The 17,169-nt window shown below is 43.5% G+C and overlaps 1 protein-coding gene across 1 annotated transcript in view; it reads right to left on the bottom strand.

The window, feature by feature from the left end:
• Positions 1 to 3,996: 3,996 nt before the first annotated feature.
• LOC142586127 (decapping and exoribonuclease protein-like) overlaps positions 3,997 to 17,169 on the bottom strand; it is a 97,872-nt gene continuing 84,699 nt past the window's right edge. The window contains exons 7-8 of the mRNA XM_075697380.1: positions 7,252 to 7,337; positions 3,997 to 4,445 (exon numbers count right to left, since the gene is read on the bottom strand). Coding sequence (XP_075553495.1) covers positions 4,325 to 4,445; positions 7,252 to 7,337 — 207 coding nt within the window. The 3' untranslated portion in view covers positions 3,997 to 4,324. The remainder of the gene's footprint in view (positions 4,446 to 7,251; positions 7,338 to 17,169) is intronic.

The raw sequence follows: 17,169 nt of genomic DNA, 5'->3' as shown, positions 1-17,169 counted from the left end.
TAGAAAGTCTATAGGCAAAGTGTGGACAAAAATAGATAGAGACTGTGTCGACTTTCGTCTGTAGGTATTCTATAGAGGGGAAGCAGATAAAAAGGAAACAAACACCTTATCGACTTTTTTCTATAGACCGCCTATAGACTGCGAATAGACAAAAATAAATAGAAACCCTATCGACTTTCGTCTATAGAAAGTCTATAGGCAAAGTGTGGACAAAAATAGATAGAGACTGTGTCGACTTTCGTCTGTAGGTATTCTATAGAGGGGAAGCAGACAAAAAAGAAACAAACACCTTATCGACTTTTTTCTATAGACCGTCTATAGACTGCGAGTAGACAAAAAAATAGAAACCCTATCGACTTTCGTCTATAGAAAATCTATAGACAAAGTATGGACAAAAATAGATAGAGACTGTATCCACTTTCGTCTGTAGGTATTCTATAGAGGGGAAGCAGATGAAAAGGAAACAAACACCTTATCGACTTTTTTCTATAGACCGTCTATAGACTGCGAATAGACAAAAAGAAATAGAAACCCTATCGACTTTCGTCTATAGAAAGTCTAAAGACAAAGTATGGACAAAAATAGATAGAGACTGTGTCGACTTTCGTCTGTAGGTATTCTATAGAGGGGAAGCCGACAAAAAGGAAACAAACGCCTTATCGACTTTTTCTATAGACCGTCTATAGACTGCGAATAGACAAAAAGAAATAGAAACTTTATTGACTTTCGTCTATAGACAGTCTATAGACTTTATATCAACAAAAGTCCAAATCTATAGAAAGGAAAGGTCGTCTATTAAAAGTCTATAGACTTTCTATAGACAGTCTAAAGTCATTTTTGTAAGGGGAGTTTCACGCGAAAATAATTTCCGGAAGCCAAGTTGAGCTGGTGAGAAAAAGGATTTAGATTCAAGAAAGGCAACAAGGCTCGAGTAAATAATCTGTTCTAAGAGTATGCAGCATGTGCTAATAATGGAAATAGGTCGATAATTACATGGTGAACTTTTATTGCCCGATTTCAAGATTGGAATCACCTTCCCGATTTTCCATTGGGTTGGAAGAGTTGATGTGTCAAGTGATTGCTGAAATATTTTTGTTAGTATGATGAACTGATTGATTGACACGAGTATTTTGAGAAATTTGCAGTCAATACAATCATAACCAGGGGAAGAATGGTGCTCTATGTTATTGATGAGTCTCGTAATTCCAGCCGTGAAAACAATTATGGGAGGCATGCATGAATGGGTAACTGTAATGAAAAATGCCTGGAAGATTAGTATTTGTAACTACGGAGAAATTTCTTGAGAAGGTGTCACTAAGAATAGCAGCACATTGGTTAGGTGGAACGGGGTTGCCAGCTGGTGTCTACCAAGGCAATGGAGTTATCAAGACCGGGGTTAACCATACGCCAAACAGTCAACTACTAAAAGAAGAAATCTGTCCATTTTTGGGCCTTACCCGATACTACCGCGATTTCGTGCCAAATTATTCAAAAGTGTCAGCGCCCCTCATTGAATTGACAAAGAACCGTGCGTACAATAATCTAGTCTGGGAGCCGTGTCACCGTGAAGCTTTCGACGAACCACAACGCTAACTTTCTGATCAGCCCATTCATTGGTTTCGGGAATTAAAACAACCGTTTGTCCTACGTACAGTTGCGTGACCGGCAAGCCTCGGAGTGGTCCTCCAAGAAATCCACGGTGATGTTCTGCATCCGGTTGCGTTGTCAAGTAGGAATCTGCTACCCAGAGAAGCAGGTTACTCGACCATAGAACGCGAAGGCCTCTCCCTTGTATGGTCCATTCAAAAGCTTCATGTTTTTTTTCTATAGCAAGCGCTTCTTGCTGCAAGCGAACCATGAAGCACTCTTACATTAACTCCACCAAACATGTGAACAACAAAGTATATGTGGGTGCATATTTCTTCTGTTACTGCTTATATACAAGTACGTGCTTTTCCTTTTTTTACTGTGTGAACTGTGTGCGCTATCTGTCAGTGCAACGAGTCCTCCTGCTGCAAGCCAACTCTGCATGGCAATGTTGTTTAAACTGAAACAACTTTCTTGTATGAGGGGTAATGTAGCGAAAGATGACGACGGCAGACGCGCCACGACATGGAAAGAGGACACGCTCGAGCGTTGGCACAAGAGAAAGAAGTGGAAGACACTAGCGAGCGGGAAGCTGGGAGCACGAAGGCGGATCAAACTAGCGAAGGAGGTTCGTACAACTGGTGCCAAGAGGGCCAGCCGAGGTGCACCGCTGGGCAGCCTCGTGACGGGCAATGGAGCAAAGGTCCTGCCGTGGCCTGTGCCTGTCTGGTTTCACTACTCTCGGGGTTTCTGTGCTCTTGGAGTTCCGGCACTAAAAGGAATCCTAAGCCACCACCCCAGCGGCTTGTCACCACGTCACCGCCACTGCCTGCCCAAGCCAAGCCGTCTCCGCCGCGTACGGCGTCCCGACGAAGATTGCAATCACACCTGAGAAAACTCAGTTGGGCCTTATGCCGCGACACCCGGACTTGAAGCGTTAGTGCGCGAGAAACGGGAACTGTGCAGTGTGTCGCGTCGTAAGATTTCGCGCATTAGAAGACAATCTTAACTTGTTCAATGTTTGCGGCTGTGTAAGAGAGCAATGCTGTTAATTATATGTCCAACTGTGCAACCTGTCCACCTGAAGCCTTCGAGTTCTTCTTATCGCACCTTACAACAGACGCGACGGTCCACATTATTGTCCTACGTCTTCGAACACTTTCTGCTCACGAATAGAAATGTAGCCTGACCGCTACAACACACATCGTCATTGCTATGAGGCTGTGGCCTCGAAACTTCCATTGTACAAAAGATTTGCTGAAAGGGAAATATTGCATAAAAAGAAGACGTCGTACATTCGGAGAGGTATAGGGCCATTTATATTTTTTGTAATTGATAACATGTCTACTAAGCAAATTTTATTGAGAATCAGAAATCCCCTTCAATTCATTCAATGCATAGAATAAAATGGCAGAGAAAGGTACACGAAACAATGAATTAGGAGTATGTACTCAAGCAGAAAGCTGTAAAGTCTGCAAATTATATCGACCCTCTATATTCTTTCCAATAATTACGGAAATACGTTGGATTCAGTGCAGATCATAATTAGCACGTCTTGAAGCATAGAGCATTAAGGGCGTAGAACAATCGTATGTCAACGTCATTAAGAACACCGTAAATCACGTGTATATGATCTGGCCCGGCCATCTACTTTGCTTACGAAGGACATGAACCTCTTGCAGCTCAGCAGATTTCTTATGCAAACCACGCAAAATGAGCCTTTTGCCACTACGAGTGTATCGCTTCACATGAAGCGGTTTGTTAATTGCGCCATTTTTTTTTTGCTGCTTCTACGGGTTCATTATTGATCATAATTCCTGTGGGATTTCCTTAGGTTCGTCTAAGGGTGAAGGTTTGGACGAGTTGGTTTTACATCTTAGAATGAGTGGTACAGAACGAAGCTGGGACAAGGGTCGCAAAAAAAACGAGGACAAGCGCTTACTGAAAACTCTTTATTAGAACACCTTGCACTAGACAATAAAATTGCAGTTGGCAGTAAGCGCTTCTCCTCGTTTTTCTTCCGCCCCTTGTCCCTGCTTCGCGCTGTATCACTCATTCTAAGACGTTCGTCTAAGGCAAAAAATTTGGCGCCTCAATTATCGTTGAGGACAAGGGCAGCGCCATTGCAAAATAGGTTGCGGTTGTGCCCCCTTTCTAAGAACATTACTTTCATTGTGGTGCAGCGGCTTAAGGATAGCAGCCAAGGCTTCGCAAAGGAAGCCTTTGGCTGCTAGAAATAACGCTCATTTCGAGAACCGAGAGCCAATTGTAGAAGTGGAAGGCATCACCTATTCGTGGAATACCGCGAAGTCACTGCTGCAACTGTCATAACAACGAAAATATGACAATCACACAGGTGTAAAAAATGTTTTTATTTTGATGCCTGCCTCGTCAATGAATATTGCGAGTTCTGTGACCGTTCGTTTACATTGTGCTGTAATTACCTGAAATATTTCAACGTTTATAGAGCACTGTCATCAAGCGTTAAAATTCAAAAGCATTAGCTCTATCAAAAATTATTAAAGAGAGCGATAATTTTGAAAGAATGACAAATTGTAAACAATCTACTTCGGATCATCTATAAGGCAATGTGCGACCATCGTACATCTTCCTCGAGTAGAACGTTTTGCGGGCACCCAGAAAATATCAAACCCTTTGTCTCTTAAAAATCTAGAAGAACAGCTGTCGTTAAATCATCGCATGAGGTGCGATTATGACAGCGGCTGATGTGGACACTTCAATAACCTTCGAACGCCTCCAGGAACCAATCTGGCAGCCCGTAAAGGTTCCCGGGATCTGTCAGGCGCTTGCAGACAACTTCGCCTGAAGTAGGAACGTACTCGAAAATGTAGGCGTTCCTGCGGGTCAGAAAACAGCCTGCTGCAGCAAAAGAATGAAATGTACATCAAGATCACCCTAAAAGAAAACATCTCTAGCGCAACACAAGACACCCATGCCCGTTGTCTTCCGAGAGCGGTAACACCCTCTCGACACAGCATATAGTTATACTACACCTTCCAGTAACAGACTATGAGCACATATATCTGGGTAACATGATCTCCTCCCAAGGTAATCACTTGAGATCAAAACTGAAGGCCCATCATTCAAGGCCAGAACAAATTTTTTTATAAAGTACCTTCAATGGCACCAAAGAGCTTCGTAACTAAAGTCATTCACTGGGGCAGCGCGTTTCGTTAATTCGGAGATGCTTCATAAGCACATTGAAGGCCTCACCGATGTCAGGGGAGGGTGGTTTAAACTATCGTAGTTTATAGAACAAATAAAATACAAAGGGGGTTAGACACAAACCTTCATGTTTGGTAGTTAAAGTTGACTCTCCGACATCTACCTGGATGCGCGTGAGACGTAACTAAATAACTGTCTTGGAGATCAGCAAATAGCTCGAGCTTTGAGAAACTTTCAGTTTTAGTAGTTTCAGAACCTAACAAAATATCTTTTTCTTTACACTGTGTATTCTTATGGTCATATTTTGAGTGACTTACACTTTTTATGCCGGCATTCGAAAAATACGAGTAATTATATTATGTTTTGTGTGCTTGGCGTACATAACTCCTCTAAAGATTTGCTGTTTCATGAAGTGAACAGAAACGAACTGGTACATCCCGTACAAAAGCACGACTGCTCATTTCTACTTCAGCACCTTGCTAGTCAAGTCATTCAACAACATTATGAACTTAGCTTCACGAACCAAATAAGCCGTTTCACATACTCAGGGTACCTCTAAAAGCTCATGGCTTCAGTGGCAGAAGACTTACTGAGAATGTCAACAAAACGGATGTATCGGGACGCAATATTAAGGGCTTTAAGGACGCGATGGTATGTCGTCCTTATAAGCAAACCGTTTCCTACATTCTGCGGAATATATTCTGGAAATATATTCTTCGTATGGTGCTTTGTACACCTGTGCTATGGTTGGGGCTGTGCAGAAAGGTAAGTGGCAGAAAAGAAGGAATCCTGTTACTGCCCAATCAAGCCCTATACCACTGTTTTGGAAAAATGCGCTGTTCTGCATACAACTACTTTAAAGCGGTATGGAAGTCAACGAACAGACGACACAAATCAATGCGCATTCCACCCCGTTTTAAAGTTGTGTCGAAGACAGCGGGTTTATCCGAGACAATATATGACCAACTCACAATTCCAGCGTTACATTAAATACCACAAAACCGCTTGTATATTTTGTGCCGCGCGAGTTCTTTATTCCATTCTTTTGAATTAATATAAGGTTTACGCTGAGAAAAGAGGCAGGTTCCTTAATATGAAGCTCAGCTGTGCACATCACTATAATAAAGTTGCCTTGAAACACTATTAAAGAAATAATAGAATGAACTCGTCGTAAAGGAAGTCGTCTCACGAATCACATTACGCAAAAATGTTTCTAAAGCTTCATGTATTAGTTAAGTTGTCGCATCGATGCGTCACTTTGTCTTTTTGTCAAGGTAGAGCGCTGCAAGCTACACAGGGGCGAAGCCAAGACGCTTCTCTCTATACCCCACTCCGCCCCTCTAAATTCTCTCCGCTCCGGAAAGCGTTCAGGCTGCCTTCATCACAGTACAGAGAAAGGGCTCGTCGCAACAAGTGGCGGCCGCGATTGACTAAGCTACGCAAAACGCGGCTGATATCTCGGAGGCCAGGCGCAGCAGAAGCGACTGGCAGTGCAAAGATGAAATTATTTTTGATCTATTTAAGATCGCAGACATATATATGTTCCAATTAGTACACTCAAATATAGCAATTATGCGTAACTGAGAAGGTATCGCCATAGCTAAATCAGCCAATAGAGCTGGTCGGTATGCTGCTTTCGATGACGCTGCATGATAAGGCGGAAGCGAGTGCAAGCAATCTTTTGCCCAGTTTGATAAGATACTCTGATTTGCCTGCAACGCGCAGTTTAGTAACACTTCGCTAACATGTTTATAACAGTCTGTAAGTTAGTTTTCAAGCAATGGAAATGCACAATTGGAAGGACACGCGTCTATGTTGCTCCTCAGTTGCAGTTTTATGAAAGCACGTCACCATCTGGCCATTTCAATCGGTCTTTACAACACATGGTGACGGCCATGTTCCTCTACTTTCTTTTCTCTCATTGCATACGTCCTAGAAGATGCGCTTACGATGTACTAAATGCGTGTCTTTGAACAATAAGCCAATAGTTTCAGCTCAGAGCCTCATGTATGGCCCGATTTTGCTCATTGGTGTCTTTGCTCTATGTTTGTGCCGTTGCTATAACTACGCATTCAGTAATACGCAGCGCAAAGATGATACTTAGTTCTCCAGTATATATGTCAAAGTGCGGTGGAGAAAGCCTTAGGCAGGCCGCCTTTTTATGAAAAGAAAACATGCGCTTGCATCTTCGCCAGAAAACATCGCCTTAACTGCTATCAAAGAAATTATCGATAAGGGGCGGAAACGATGTCCGCAATCTTTTTATACCACGTGCGTGCTCTTTAAGGCCCCATGCCCCCATCCTCTTCCTTGAAGCCTCAGCTGATGCAGCTCGGAAGCATAACCCTTGAGCTCAATACACTTATTACTCAGTTAAGACTGCTAATTTTCTGGCCACGATCGAAACATGCCTTAGGTGTAAGTTATTACAAATAGCAAGAAATGCAGTCTCATAAGGTCAATGGAAATTTCACAGACCTTCCGTCATTCTCTTCAACATGCCGTTTGATGAAGGAAAGCAGCTGGTCGCAGAATTTCATGCATATGTCTTCCGACCACTTTCCCTGCAATCAAAAACAAAAAGCACGCAGCACAACCAGCATTTCAATAAACCTAGCCGTCAAGGAAATAAACCAAATTGCCATGAAATTACGATCGAGTAAAAATATCTGAAATGAGAAGACAAGCATTTTGCCAATTTGCTTTCGAAGATTTATCTAGGATAAGTTTTACAATTTAAGATGTTCGCATAACCTGGGAGTGCACTAAGCACCCTCACAGGCCAAATACCAGTAGGACAATGGAGCAGTGGGAGGCACAGCTCGCCCACTGCGACCTGTCAGGACAAAAGACATTAATTAGCCAGGTCAGGATGGCGGCAGAGGCCAGTGGGGCCCTGGACTGAGATGCTCCGACCACCCTTCCTTCAAATCTTTACAACTGCAATAAAGTTTCTCTCTCACACACACAGTGCTTATAAGTTCTTGCAACTAACAGAGCATCTAGCAACCGGTCGTAACTCAAATCGCTGCCCCTAAATCCCTAACCCCCTTAACGCGCCACCATCACTATTGCTAAGCATCGCCAACTTTTCATGAGCGCCACTGTTCCCCGTTTCTTCTTTCAAACCAGTTCCGCTTCCGCAATTCCGATTTCGGGGATCACGTTTCCGGTTCAGTTTTTGTCATTTACTTTGAATTTTTGCGTGCTGCACGCACGCACCTATACGCAGCAGTGACGAAGCTACCATTTGAAGCCATAAACTGGTACTAAGTTCCGCTTGACGCCGAAAGCTCAGAGGGTGAGCGAGCGGGAAGCTTGAAGTAGGAGGAGAGTATGTTGTCGGGACTTGACCTAGTCAGCGAAAGCGTGAACGAATAGTCTTTGGTTGCCCTTAATATGTTATGTCAACGGTCGCCACTTTCTAACAAATTAATTCGCAGTGCAGGCTTTCAACAGCGTTTTATATTGACCGTCGCGAACCATAAGAGCAAGATCATAAGGTTAAAAATGAGCAGCACTGTCAATGTTTTACTCATTCTTACAGTCCTCTCGCCAGGAACTGCAGGCTGGTCGCAAGGTCTACGCATAAAACAGGACTGGTTCTGGAAGAGAAAATTTAAAGGAACTAAGAAGTGGCCACAATGTGTTCTGAGACGTTGAGGAAAGATAAGCGAATGTGATTTGGAGTAAACAGAATCCAGCGCGCTGTTCGCAAATATTGATGGAACGACTGTACTGGAATGACGACGACGGCAAGACGACAATAAAACGGCGTTTCTCATGTGATGATTATGAAACAACCGTGCGACAATAACGGTATGGTGACAATTGTATCACGACAATGGCATGACAACGACGGCATGGTGAGAGTCGGACAACTAAGTTAGAAGGACGCCAGTGGAGCGATGTCGACAAAGTCACAACGATGGTATGACAACGAATGCACGACGTTGACTGCACCATGACGACCAAATGACGACAATGACATGAAAAAGGTACAAAGACATTAGGATTACGAATGTATGCCTACAATGGTGTGACGACTACTGTATTACGAGGGCTGACGAGAATGGCGTGACGACGATGGAATGAAATCGGATGACGAAGCTGGGGTGACGGCAAAAGAACACCCACGACGGCATGGCAACGGTAGACAGTAAATGCCTGACGACTGTCCGATGACAATGGCGGGACGACGATCGAACGAGCACGTCAGCATCACGACATTGAGCTCATGCCTAGTGCCACATGCCATTCGAAAGCTTGGGCCACCTGGTTGGCGTAGAAGCTGGGACGATAACGGTATGGCAACGGTTGCGTAATGCAGCTGGAATAATGACGCTTGAAGAACCACGACGGCACCACGAACACGAGAAATTACCTAATGGCCCAAACTGGTAGACAACGTGCGACATAGGGCCGGCGTAAGCAGGTTATAACACACACACACACACACACACACACACACACACACACACACACACACACACACACACACACACACACACACACACACACACACACACACACACACACACACACACACACACACACACACACACACACACACACACACACACACACACACACACACACACACACACACACACACACACACACACACACACACACACACACACACACACACACACACACACACACACACACACACACACACACACACACACACACACACACACACACACACACACACACACACACACACACACACACACACACACACACACACACACACACACACACACACACACACACACACACACACACACACACACACACACACACACACACACACACACACACACACACACACACACACACACACACACACACACACACACACACACACACACACACACACACACACACACACACACACACACACACACACACACACACACACACACACACACACACACACACACACACACACACACACACACACACACACACACACACACACACACACACACACACACACACACACACACACACACACACACACACACACACACACACACACACACACACACACACACACACACACACACACACACACACACACACACACACACACACACACACACACACACACACACACACACACACACACACACACACACACACACACACACACACACACACACACACACACACACACACACACACACACACACACACACACACACACACACACACACACACACACACACACACACACACACACACACACACACACACACACACACACACACACACACACACACACACACACACTTGACATAAAAATTGTAATAGCGCAAACACATGCAACCACAAAGTACCAAGGACGAGACACAAGCGCTGTGTCTCGTCCTTGGTACTTTGTGGTTGCATGTGTTTGCGCTGTTACAATTTTTATGTCAAGTATGCACCAATTCGCCCAGAAAGAAGTTTTACTGAAACACACACACACACACACACAGAGTGTTTCAGCGAACACTTTCAAAATTCTAGGCTCAATTCTAGTTTATGAGCCGGTCTACACGATGGGACAGACACTACTTCCACAAAAATTTAAATCCAAAATCGACTAATTAACAAGGATTTCCTAATTAACTTTCGAGCTAAATATCTTGCGACCCATATTACAATGTACAAATTCTGCGCAAGCAGATGCACTTGCAACGAATTCTCAAGACGACACCAATTTCCAGATATAAATTCCCGAAGCTTGCGGAGAAATGCACTGGCGTTCCAGTTACTTGTGTGCTTCAGTGCATGAAACGACGTCTTGTTAACATATCTCGAAACTGGTGTCATCTCAACAATTCGTTCCAAATGAATCCGCCTTGCGAACTCCACGGCTAGAATTTGTAAATTGCAATATGGGCCAAAATGTTATTACCTAGAAGCTTAATTAGTGAATTTTTATTAATTCGTCGGTTATGGTTCTAAATTGTTTGTGCAAGTATTGTCCACCGCTTCAAGTAGACCAGCTCATGAACCAGAATTGTGATAGTTTCCACAAGCAACCTTTAAAGATTTTCGAAGGTGCTCGCTGAAACTCCCTGTACGCGTATTTTCTATAGCTAACATATATATATATATATATATATATATATATATATATATATATATATATATATATATGTTAGTTGTCACCTATGCTTTTGTAATGTTCCTATTTTGTTCCCACTCCTGTAACAATCCTCGCTAGAGGATTGACAGTACTTTGAAATGAAATAACGTAAATATATACATACACATAAATATACATTGGCTCCAAAGGCCTGGAGCAGGCGAAGAAAGATAATCGCATTAAAATAAAGTTCGGAGAGGCGTCAATAGGAAACCAAACTAACGATGTTCTCCGAGCGGATCTCTTCGCGGGGACCATTTACGTGAAGCGAAGGCCAGAGGCTTGAGTTGCCTGGGCTGAGAGGCGTTTAGTGTCGAGGCACTCGACATCGGTTAAACCCCCGAGATACCCTTTTACACCTACGCGCAGAACACACGCACGAATAAGCGAGGGAGCCTCCAGCCGTCATGTGGGCAGGTCTCTGCTGTCACAACTCACGAAACGACTGCTGACGCAGACGCCACTGTGGTCGCAGATCGCGAGCAACGGTTAAAATACCCATATTTGCATTTTCTATCACCGTGAAAACGGGCTATTCAAATTACAATGTTTCGAAGAGATCGCAGTTTACACTCAACCTGGCATATCAGAGCACTTTACCTTGAAAGGCGTAGGCGTCAAAGCTATACGTACGAACCTTACAAAACGTTATCGCCTTTGCACGTAAGCGCCACTTGATTTACAAGATCATCCTTGATCATACTTGATCATACTTGATTTACTTGATCATACTTGATTTACTTGATCATACAAGATGTGGACGTGCTCGGCAAGGTGCGCTGCAGTGACCACAGGTTGGTAAGAACTCGAATTAGCCTAAACCTGAGGAGGGAACGGAAGAAACTGGTACATAAGAAGCCGATCAATGAGTTAGCGGTAAGTGGGAAAATAGAGGAATTCCAGATCAAGCTACAGAACAGGTATTCAGCTTTAACTCAGGAAGAGGACCTTAGTGTTGAAGCAATGAATGACAATCTTGTGGGCATCATTAAGGAGGGTGCAATGGAAGTCGGTGGTAACTCCGTTAGGCAGGATACCAGCAAACTATCGCAGGAGACGAAAGCTCTGATCAAGAAACGCCAATGTATGAAAGCATCTAACCCTACAGCTAGAATAGAACTGGCAGAACTTTCGAAGTTAATCAACAAGCGTAAGACAGCTGACATAAGGAAGTATAATATGGATAGAATTGAACATGCTCTCAGGAACGGAGGAAGCCTAAAAACAGTGAAGAAAAAACTAGGAATTGGCAAGAATCAGATGTATGCGTTAAGAGGCAAAGCCGGCAATATCATTACTAATATTGATGAGATAGTTCAAGTGGCTGAGGAGTTCTATAGAGATTTATACAGTACCAGTGGCACCCACGACGATAATGGAAGATAAAATAGTCTAGAGGAATTCGAAATCCCGAAGGTGACGCCGGAAGAAGTAAAGAAAGCCTTAGGAGATATGCAAAAGGGGGAAGGCAGCTGGGGAGGATCAGGTAACAGCAGATTTGTTGAAGGATGGTGGACAGATTGTTCTAGAGAAACTGGCCACGCTGTATACGCAATGCCTCATGACCTCGAGCGTACCGGAATCTTGGAAGAACGCTAACATAATCCTAATCCATAAGAAAGGGGACGCCAAAGACTTGAAAAATTATAGACCGATCAGCTTACTGTCCGTTGCCTACAAAGTATTTACTAAGGTAATTGCAAATAGAATCAGGAACACCTTAGACTTCTGTCAACCAAAGGACCAGGCAGGATTCCGTAAAGGCTACTCAACAATAGACCATATTCACACTATCAATCAAGTGATACAGAAATGTGCAGCATATAACCAACCCTTATATATAGCTTTCATTGATTACGAGAAAGCGTTTGATTCAGTCGAAACCTCAGCAGTCATGGAGGCATTACGGAATCAGGGTGTAGATGAGCCATATGTAAAAATACTGGAAGATATCTATAGCGGCTCCACAGCCACCGTAATCCTCCATAAAGCAAGCAACAAAATCCCAATAAAGAAAGGCGTCAGGCAGGGAGATACGATATCTCCAATGCTTTTCACAGCGTGTTTACAGGAGGTATTCAGAGACCTGGATTGGGAAGAATTAGGGATAAAAGTTAATGGAGAATACCTTAGTAACTTGCAATTCGCTGATGATATTGCCTTGCTTAGTAACTCAGGGGACCGATTGCAATGCATGCTCACTGACCTGGAGAGGCAAAGCAGAAGAGTGGGTCTAAAAATTAATCTGCAGAAAACTAAAGTAATGCTTAACAGTCTCGGTAGAGAACAGCAATTTACAATAGGCAACGATGCACTGGAAGTCGTAAGGGAATACATCTACTTAGGGCAGGTAGTGACGGAGGATCCGGGTCATGAGACGGAAATAATCAGAAGAATAAGAATGGGCTGGGGTGCGTTTGGCAGGCATTCCCAAATCATGAACAGCAGGTTGCCATTATTCCTCAAGAGAAAAGTATATAATAGCTGTGTCTTACCAGTACTCACCTACGGGGCAGAAACCTGGAGGCTTACGAAAAGGGTTCTACTCAAATTGAGGACACAACGAGCTATGGAAAGAAGAATGATAGGTGTAACGTTAAGGGATAAGAAAAGAGCAGATTGGGTGAGGGAACAAACGCGAGTTAATGACATCTTAGTTGAAATCAAGAAAAAGAAATGGGCATGGGCAGGACATGTAATGAGGAGGGAAGATAACCGATGGTCATTAAGGGTTACGGACTGGATCCCAAGGGAAGGGAAGCGTAGCAGGGGGCGGCAGGAAGTTAGGTGGGCGGATGAGATTAAGAAGCTTAATCGGCTTAATCGGACGGCATGGCCATAATTAGTACATGACCGGGGTTGTTGGAGAAGCATGGGAGAGGCCTTTGCCCTGCAGTGGGCGCAACCAGGCTGATGATGATGATGATTATGATGATGATGATGACGGATGAACAGAAGGCACGCGAAAATAAACATTCGCTATACGACGCGGAACAGCGCTTGTCTCACCTACGAATTTCTCTAAAATCTATAAAATCTTGCGGGTTTGTCAAGGGGCACTTCGTGCTTTTGTGGCTGCTGCGGCATTGAGCGAAACAGTGCGGTGCACCAGAATTTCGGCATGACCAAGGTACGTCTCCATCCCGGAAACGTGAACTTGAGGTTATCTGTGTATTGAAGGAAACAGTTCTCGCGTTACTATTCGCGACTTTGTTATCGGGTATGTCAGTGGTGTTTACAAGCTGGCTTAGAAGGACATTACAACGATTGATAGCGCAGAGAGACGTGGTTCCCATTGCGGTCGACGGCAAAGTTGCACTTTAATGTGTCGGCTTATCCGCTATCAAGTTTTGCAATAGATCACCCGATGACCGAGATAGGCAGCAGAGTTAAACGTGATAACAAAGACTGCCGATCACGTAAAGATGGGACTTCTGCCTATCCGTTTTTTTTTTCTGTGTGGGTGCGTTTGTGTGATTTTGCAAGGCACTACATTTTGTGTGTTCCTGCAGAAAATATCTCTGACAACTTTGTAGATATGTCAATTCCTCGAAATGACCATGCCCATTTTTACATTAATGATGATTGTAATAACTTGTCTGGAGACAGCGAGTATATTTAAATATAAAATAACTTGCCACTGATTAGGTAACACTCTCTATTATAGTAATTATTATATATTAAGTGAATTGTTGAACTATGCAGGTCTGGAGTTTAAACGGCTAAATCAGTATTCTGAGGCATCAAACGGAGCGTAGCATATATGACATGTTGGACGTTGCAGGGTTAAATGCGTTAGAGATGATGTTCTTCACTCACAAATATATGCGCTGTTTTCGTTTGAGAAATGCTTTCTTGGGCCCAATCTTGCTTCTTTCAATTTAGTTGTCATCGCTCATACTTCACCCTCATACTTACAGTAAGTTTGTGCAAACAAGGGCGTATCATATCGCAGCTATACTGCCATAGTTTCACGCCAAGCCTCAGGCTGAGCTTGAGGCCAAGGATTCGACGTAGGCCGCGGCGGCCTCATTTCGATGGGATCAAAATGCGAGAAATCTCGTTCACCCATACTTAGGCACACGTAAAGAACTCCACATGGCTAAAAAAATCACAAGGGCCGACCTACATCGGTCCTCATAAAGAGATCGCGTTTATCGCACGTAAAGCCACATCATCAGCCTATTTTATGTCCACTGCAGGACGAAGTCCTCTCCCCGCGATCTCCATCTCCAATTACCCCTGTCCTACGCCAGCCGACTCCAACCAGCACATTTTCTAATTTCGTCGCCCCACCTAGTCTTCGTTCGACCTCTACTGCGCTTCCCTTCTCTTGGTACCCATTCTGTCGCCATAATGGTCCAACGGTTATCTACGCACAACATTACCTGCCTAGTGCTATTTTTTTTCTCTTCGTGTCAATTAGCCTGCCGTCTGTACCCGTTTGCTCTCTGATCCAAACCATTCTCTTTGTCTCTTGAAGTTATGCCTAGTATTCTTCATTCCATCGCTCTTTGCGCAGTCCTTAACTTGTTCTCAAGCTTCTTTGTCAGTCTCCAAGTCTCTGTCTCATATATCTTCACCGGTAAAAGGCACTCATTGTATGCTTTCCTTTTCAATGATAGCGGTAAGCTTCCAGTCAGATGCTCACGATGTCTGCCGTATACAATCCAACCCATCTTTAATCTTCCGTGAATTTCTTTGTCATGGTCAAGGGTCCCTGTGATTAGTTGACCTAGGTAAACGTACTCCTTCACAGACTCTAGAGGCTGACTGGAGATCTTGAAGTCTTGTTCCCTTGCCCGGATAGTCATCATTATCTTCATTTTCTGCATATTAATCTTCAACCCCACTCTCACACCCTCTCTACTAAGGTCCTCAATCATTTGTTGTAACTCGTCCGCAGTGTTGCTGAATAGAACAATGTCATCGGCAAACCGAAGGTTGCTGAGGTATTCGCAGTCGATTCTTACTTCTAAACCTTCCTAGTTTAGTAGCTTGAATATTTCTTCCAAGCACGCAGTGAATAGTGTTGGAGAGATTGTGTCTCCCTGTCCGACTCCTTTGTTTATAGATATCTTCCTAATTTTCTTGTGTAGAAATAAGGTGGCTGTGGAACCTCTGTAGATATTTTCCAAGATATTTACGTAAGCGGTCTGTACTCCTTGATTACACAATGTCTCTATGACTGCTGGTATCTCTACTGAATCAAACGCTTTTTCGTAATCTATAAAAGCCATATAGAAGGCTTATTGTGCTCTGGGGATTTCTCGATAACCTGATAAATGACATGGATGTGATCCATTGTAGAGAATCCCTTCCTGAAGCCCGCCTGTTCCCTTGGTTGACTAAAGTGCAGTGTTGCCCTTATCCTATGGGAGATTATTTTGGTAAATGGTTTATATAATACTTGGAGTAAGCTAATAGGCCCATAATTTTTCAGTTGTTTAGTGTCTACCTTTTTAAGGATTATAGTATAATGTTTGCATTGTTCCAGTTTTCCGGGACCCTTGCAGTTGATAGACATTTCGTATAGAGAGCCTCCAGTTTTTCAAGCATTATGTCTCCTCCATCTTTGATTAAATCGACTGTTATTCTACCTTCTGCCGCTTTTCCACGTTTCATGTCTTGCAAGGCCCTTCTGACCTCATCTCTAGTTATCGGAGGAGTTTCTGTATATTGTTCATTATTGTTCCGAATGGAGTTCTGAGCCCTCTGGGTACTGTACAGATCAGTATAGAATTCTTCCGATGCATTTATTATACCTTCGAGATAGCTGATCATAATACTCTGCTTATCATTCCGTGCATACATCTTGATTTGTCGTATGCCAAGTTTTCTTCTTGCTGATTTCCGGCTGCGTCCATTTTTTACGGTTTCCTCAGTCTTTTTCACGTTATAATTTCGAATGTTACTAATGTTCGCATTGTTGATCAGTTTTGACAGTTCCGCGAAGTCTATCTTATCTCTTGAGTTGGACACTTTCATTTTTTGTCATTTCTTTATTAGGTCCTTTGTTATTTGGGAGAGTTTGCCTACTGGTTCACTTGGTGTGTTGCCTCCCACTTTAGTTGCTGCCTCTGAAGTCAGCCTCATTACGGTTTCATTCGTTAGCTCTATGTCATCATCATCATCAACATCATCTCACTGTTCTAAGACTGCAAATTTGTTTGCAAGTACCAGTCTAAATTTTTCTGCTTCTGCACTTTACACTTTTTGTACATTTTCTTTTAATTTTACACTTCCTCTTT

The sequence above is a fragment of the Dermacentor variabilis genome, chromosome 6 (assembly GCF_050947875.1).
Source record: "Dermacentor variabilis isolate Ectoservices chromosome 6, ASM5094787v1, whole genome shotgun sequence".
NCBI classification, from domain to species: domain Eukaryota; kingdom Metazoa; phylum Arthropoda; class Arachnida; order Ixodida; family Ixodidae; genus Dermacentor; species Dermacentor variabilis.
The sequence above is the reverse complement of the archived record's forward strand: the minus strand, read 5'-3'. Positions and strand labels throughout refer to the sequence as shown.